The 6,786-nt window shown below is 19.3% G+C and overlaps 1 protein-coding gene across 1 annotated transcript, besides 1 other annotated feature; it reads left to right on the top strand.

Annotated features, from left to right (window-relative positions):
* Positions 1 to 1,023: 1,023 nt before the first annotated feature.
* Positions 1,024 to 2,019: a repeat region.
* A 2,290-nt stretch (positions 2,020 to 4,309) lies between these two features.
* PGAL8A_00497800 (fam-g protein) lies at positions 4,310 to 5,323 on the top strand (the record flags this gene model as incomplete). The annotated part of the gene is made up of 2 exons (XM_028673787.1): positions 4,310 to 4,384; positions 4,514 to 5,323. 2 exons carry the CDS (start codon positions 4,310 to 4,312, stop codon positions 5,321 to 5,323), a joined length of 885 nt encoding a protein of 294 aa, XP_028530205.1.
* Positions 5,324 to 6,786: the final 1,463 nt, after the last annotated feature.

Here is a 6,786-nt window from a genome sequence, read left to right as displayed (position 1 = left end):
GTAGAGCACATAGTTAAGGATTAATAGTTCAAAGCTTATAAAAATATATATAAATAAATCAAAATCGTAGAGGTAACTCCGCATGCTCTTTATTAATTTATTAGTTCAGTACTCTAGCAAAGTCACCGGACATCTAGTTAATAAGTTAGTACTCTAACAAAGTCACCGAACACTCAGTTAATAAATCACTTTATTAATATGTTTGCTGAATACTATAGCAAAGTTATGGAATAAGAAATAAATAAATTAATATTTCAACTGAAAAATTAATCATTTTAAAAAAAAGTAAATATATTTTTTTTTTTTTGTATTTAAAAATTAGAAAAAGAAAACAATGATATTAAAAATTAATTTTTTTTTTTTTTTTTTTTTTTTTAAATCTAGAATTTGCATGTATAACTATATATTTTCCACACAACTATTACCGTTTATTCTCAAAAAGGTTAATAATACATTTTATTAACCAACATGAAATTGCTAAGTAAAAAAAAAAAAGAAAAAAATTAGTTAATGGTTTTTTTTTATTTTTGTAATTTAAATACATAAAAAAATAAATTTTTTCTTTTTTTAAAAAGAATTTAGTTGTCGAAAAATAGAAGAAAAAGTTATTGAATAAGAAAGCTTATTGCGGTGTATTTTTATTTAAATTAATATAAGAAAATTTTATATTTACTATAATATAATTTCTGTGTTTTGTAGTACTTACGTAATATAATTTGAATTTTATCAATTATTATGCTTGTTAATTTGAGAGCAATAAATTTGAATTTTTAAATATAAATCATAATATAAGTAAAATAAATGTAATTAATGTTTTATTAATTTCGTATTCATTACTTTTGTATTAAAAATTTTGCATGCACATAATAAAATATTTTTATTCCATTTATTCATCTAAATATTATACAAAGAGGTCGGTAATATTATTTACAGACCATTTGAATAACTATTTATTTTCCATATAACTGCTACTTTTTATTCTCATAATAATTAATAATACCTTTTATTAACTTTCTATAATAATGCTTTATTAACTGGGTGTACGGTGACTTTACTAGAGTACTGAACAAACAAATTAATAAAGAGCATGTAGAGTTGCCTCTACGGTTTTGATATATTTATATATATTTTTTAATGATTTGAACGAATGATCCTTAATTATGTTATCTAGTTCATTCATCATTCTTTAATTTCAATAGGCATTTATTTACTTTAATAAAAATCCTTCTTTTTATTAATTATTTAAATCCTTGTTGAACAGTGATTATTAATTAATTGTAAATTACTTGTTTATATGTTATGAGTTACATTCAGCAATAACATGTATTGCTGTTGAATTAACAAACATAAACAATTATTGACAATACAAAAAAAATTATATAAATATTAATTACATGAGAATTTTATTGTTATATATATAAAATTTTCTTTTACAAAATTCATCAAAATCATATTTCATTTCCCAAAAAAAAAAATTCCCTTTTTTTTTTTTTTTTATTAATTTTTTTCCTGACGGTCTTTGCATTTTTTTTTTTTTTTAACAATTTTTTTTCCTGATGGTCTTTGTACTTTTTTTAAAAAAAAAGTGCAAACAAAAAAAAAATTCATCATCATTTTTTTTTGTGTGTGCATAACCAACTTCGTATTCTTCATTTAACTAGTCCTTTTATTTTCCAAAAAGGTTAATAAAGCCTTTTATTAACAATACTCCACCACCAAAGGAAAGTAGTGGTTATTACTTAAGTTTGTTATTTTTGTATTGTTTTATTACATCAAGTCCCTTTTATATTCCTTTTACAATTCGTTTGTCCTGATTATCGTTGATATCGTCCCTGTGATACTATTCCGTTTATGAATATCTAGATAACCCTGAGACTTTAAATCATGCGTCAGATTTAATTTCCGTTTATTTTTATTCGTAACTTGTATCAAATTCTGTAATTGCTATTTATTAATCTCCCTTGTTTTGTTACTCAACAATTTTATTTTTGATATTGGAATTTGTACTTCTTTACCTCTTGATTTATTAACTGGGTGTTCGGAGACTTTGTTAGAGTACTGAACAAAACAATTAATAAAGAGCATGTAGAGATGACTCTACGATTTTCTTATACTTATGTATATTTTAAGCAAAAATGTAATAATAAGGAAATTACATTTTAGAGTGTTGCTTATATCAAAAAAAAAAATAATTAACTGATAAGTCACATTTAATGTTTATTAATAAAAATAAATATAAAAATTTTATATTAAAATTAAGTAGAGATTACACTACATTTTCCTTATTAATTTATTTGTTTCGCACGAGAAAAGTAATTTAACAGCCATTAATAAATCAGAGCTATAAATTATTTCTTTTCCTTAGGAATATTATCATATTTATAATATTCATAATAATTTTAACACTTCATGAACTGTTATTTGGATAATTTAAGTTTCTATATCTCCAATACATACACTATTCAAATTATTTTAATATCATGTAATACATATGTTAAATGTAAGACACATTAATATTTTACATATTTTTACTTGTAAGAACAATCTCGACATATAATATTAAAAAAATACAAATCATAAAAAATGCACTTTTATTAAATTTATGATTATCTTTTAGAGAAAAATTAGTGTTGAAATATTAAAAATGATAGTATATATACACACCACTTTTTTATAATAATACATCAACGTTTCTAACAAATTAAATATAAAAAACAAAAATTCTTATTAAAATTCTTCATTAATATTTACAAAGATGTCTTATAAAATTTAACCTATTAAGAAAAAAGTTATATTAGGAAGGAACAATTGTTGAATTCATTTATACCATATAAATGAGTTAACTAAATTATTTGGTAAGTAAAATGAAAAATAAAAAATTGTGCTATAAATATATAAAACTAAAAATAAAAAAGAAAATAAACACATCCTAATAATAATCAAAACTTATCAAATAAATATATAAAGGAAAAAAAAAAGAAAATAAAATAATTTTTTTTTATATTCAATTAGAAGATTATGATTATATATATGCAAAAAGTTATTTTATAATTTAATTTTATCTTTATTTATTCATATATTTTATATGGCAATAAAAATCCATTCTTTTGAATTTTATAAGAAAAAATCTATTATATTTAACAAAAGATATATTTTTATATTCAGTAAATAATATTTATATAAAAATTTAAACTAATAAGTATTATTAGTAAAAAAGTAAATTTACAAAAATATATTTTTAGAATAAAGTAAATTTATCAAAAAATAAAACTTTTTTTAAAAAATATCTTTTACGGTAAATATATGATTAAAAAAATAGTATTTTCTTTTTTTTTTTTTTAAATTATAATTAATTAATTTGATTTGTAAAGGTGCTTTTTATAAGATTTTTTATTATAATTTCTTTAAAGTAAATACCTATTTTCAGTTTTTCCTTTTAAATTAAGTACTTACTAAATTTTTTTTATTTTTTTTTAAATGGTTGAAAAGTAATTTTTTTTAAAAAATAGTTATAACAAAAAATAAATATATACATATATTATATAAACATTTATCAATAATAATATTAAAAAAAAAAAAAAAATTAAGATAAAAAAAAGTATATAAGAAAAATCAAAAAAGTTATATTTAAAAGAAAAATATACACAAACAAAAATTAGTTTTATATTAAGTGAAAAATTATCACAAATGTAGTATACTGTATTAAAGATACATGCGTATAAATATTTTTAATTTATAGAGTTTTTTTTCTTTTTTTGATGGAGATATATCTCTATAATATATGAAGATTTATATTTATAAATCATAATATACTGTATATTAAATAATTTAAAGTTCGACATAATTCACAGAGATTGGTAGTTTAGAAAAAAAAAATTAAAAAAATTCCTTTAACATTAAATGTATATCATTTATAATTTTTATGTGCATTAAATTAAAAATATTTTATTTTTTTACATAATTTAAAGATAAATAAAATTTTAATAAAATATTTTTAAAATAACATTATCCTATTTATTATATTTTTTATTTATTTGTTAATTAACATTCTTATATTATTTTTTAAAGAATTAAGAATATTATTCGTATCTAAACTAACCATAATATCATATATAATAATAAAAAATTAGAAATTACATTTCATATATGAAAATAATTTTTTATTTTAAAAATTTGAGAAATTAATATAAGTTATAATAATATCTAAATTTATATTACAAATCCATAATTTAGTATTATTGAAAATTGAAATGATTTCACACCTGAATTAACAACGTCCACTTCAATATAATTCTATAAATATATTATTATGAAAACATTAACTTTATGTTTAAAAATTACTACATTCCTTCTTTTAATTTGGATGTATCAATGTTTTTACAACGTAAGTTAAAATTTTTACAAAAAATATACATATAGATATATTTTATTTCTAATTATTTTTAACATTTCATTTGATTTTCTATTCTATCAAAAGAAATATTCTTTTAAAAAATTTTTATTTAACCCATAGTGTGATTCCTATAAAACTTTTATTTATAAAAATATATTGCAAACAAAAAATGAGTTGAAATATGGAAGAGTATTAGCGGAGGGTCACATAGCAGGAAAAAAGCAAACTAACGCTGAAGGATGTCTAGAAGAACGTCCATTAGATAATAAAAAAAACATATGTAAGGATCCGGATCTATACAAGGATCCGTACAATTATTGGCGTAAGGTCATGATTCCACAATTTTGGGATCGATTTATTAAAGAAACAAGGGAAATGGACTCTAAATCGAAATTAAGAAAATGGAATGATGAATTTAATAATATTTCAAATACGAAAGTTAATGATCTATATTCAATATCTCGTCGACGTAATATTCCAAATGAAGAAAAAATCAAAAAAATTGATAGTATTATGAGAGAACTTAACTCAGAATTTGAGAAATTTTTATTCGAATGTAAGAAAGAGATGACAGGCGATAAAACGGAATCCGAATCTAAGAAAGATATGACAGACAATAAAACAGAATCCGAATCTGTGAAAGAGATGATAGACAATAAAACAGAATCCGCATCTAAGAACGAGGTGACAGACAATAAAACAGAAACCGAATCTATGAATGAGATGATAGAAAATAAAACAGAATCCGAATCTAAAAAAGAGATTACAGACAATAAAACAGAATCAGAATCTAATAAAGAGATTACAGACAATAAAACAGAATCAGAATCTATGATAGAGGTGGGAATAAATAAAATAAAAAGTTATAAATTAAATATTTGCAAATTCTTTACTAAAAGGTTAGATAACCTTTACGAGAATAAAAATTAATGATTTAACAGAGAATATAAGATTTGTTATGCACAAGATCTAGTTAAAAAAAAGAAAAATTAATATTTTGTCTAAATTTTTTTTATAGAAATATATTTTATTTTTTTAAAAAAAAAAAAATTAAAAGAGAAAAATTTTTTAGAAAGAAAAATTACATAAGAATATTTTTCAATTTTTAAAAACAAAATTTTCGTTAAATGATATTAATATAATTAAAATATTTTTTTATTATTTATGTATTTTTATTATTTTTAAAAGCATTGAACTTAAATTACTGAAAATTACTTATAAAAAGCAATAATTATTTTGTACTTAAAAATTAATAATTAATGAAAATATATGTTTTTAATAAGAATACATAATTTTTATCAAAGTAAATCCACAATTAACCGCATTATTGCGGTTTATTTGTTTATATTATTAATATTATATTTTAAATCCATTTAATTACTAGAGAAAACTTCATATTCTCTTTAATAATTTGTTTTTCATTACTCTAGCAAATTCATTGAATAATAATTTAATAAATTAAAAATGTAATTTATGGAAAGTAAATAAATCAAGTAGTAAATGTAGAGGATAAAATAGAAGAAAAAACGTTGGATGCAGAATTATTACCAGCTTACCTAGGTGACAAAAAAAGAACGCAAAAAAAAAAAAAAAAAAAAGTCTTTATTGAGAATTATTAGAGTTAATGATTTGTTAATAAAAGGAATTATTAGCGTTTTTGATAAAAAAAATTAATAGCTGTATGGAAAATAAACAGATATAAAAGTACTAGTTAAATGAAGAAAAAAAGAATTGAATAGTGTAAAAAAAATATTCAAGTTATAAAAAAATAGAAGAAAACTTGATAAGAAGTTTTTTCGTGGAAAATTTTTATCTTTGAATTTTAAAGAGAAAATTTCATATTGACAATAATAATATTTTAGTGTTTGTAGTATTGTATAACTTATTTTGTATTTTGTTATTTATATTTGTTAATTCGCGAGAAGTGAATTTGAATTGTTAAATATTAATCATAACATTATAAGTAAAATATATGTGATTCGAAACTATAATTAATAAGGATTTTAATTTTTAATAAAAATAGGGATTTTTATTAAAATAATTAAATACCTCTTAAAAACAATAAATACTCAATGAAGGAGACCATATACATTTCAATGGTTTATAGTATTAAAAACATATTTAAATTCATTTAAATGGTAAAAGAAACTCTATATGCTCGTTGGTAATCCTTTTTTTCAACACTCTAGCAAAGTAATGAATAGGAAATTAATTAAACATTAATTACATTTTTTTTACTTATATTATTATTTATGTTTAACAATTCAAATTTATTACTCTCAAAAATATTGTATTGTTTAAACTATATGTCTAAAGTATAATTTATTTTAATAGAAATATATTTTTATAACAGTTAAAACTAGTAAGAACCACCATATATGCTCTTTATTATT

This window comes from Plasmodium gallinaceum, assembly GCF_900005855.1.
Source record: "Plasmodium gallinaceum strain 8A genome assembly, contig: PGAL8A_v1_145, whole genome shotgun sequence".
Lineage (NCBI taxonomy): Eukaryota > Apicomplexa > Aconoidasida > Haemosporida > Plasmodiidae > Plasmodium > Plasmodium gallinaceum.
Note: the sequence above shows the minus strand (reverse complement) of the source record. Positions and strands in the feature narration are given on the sequence as shown.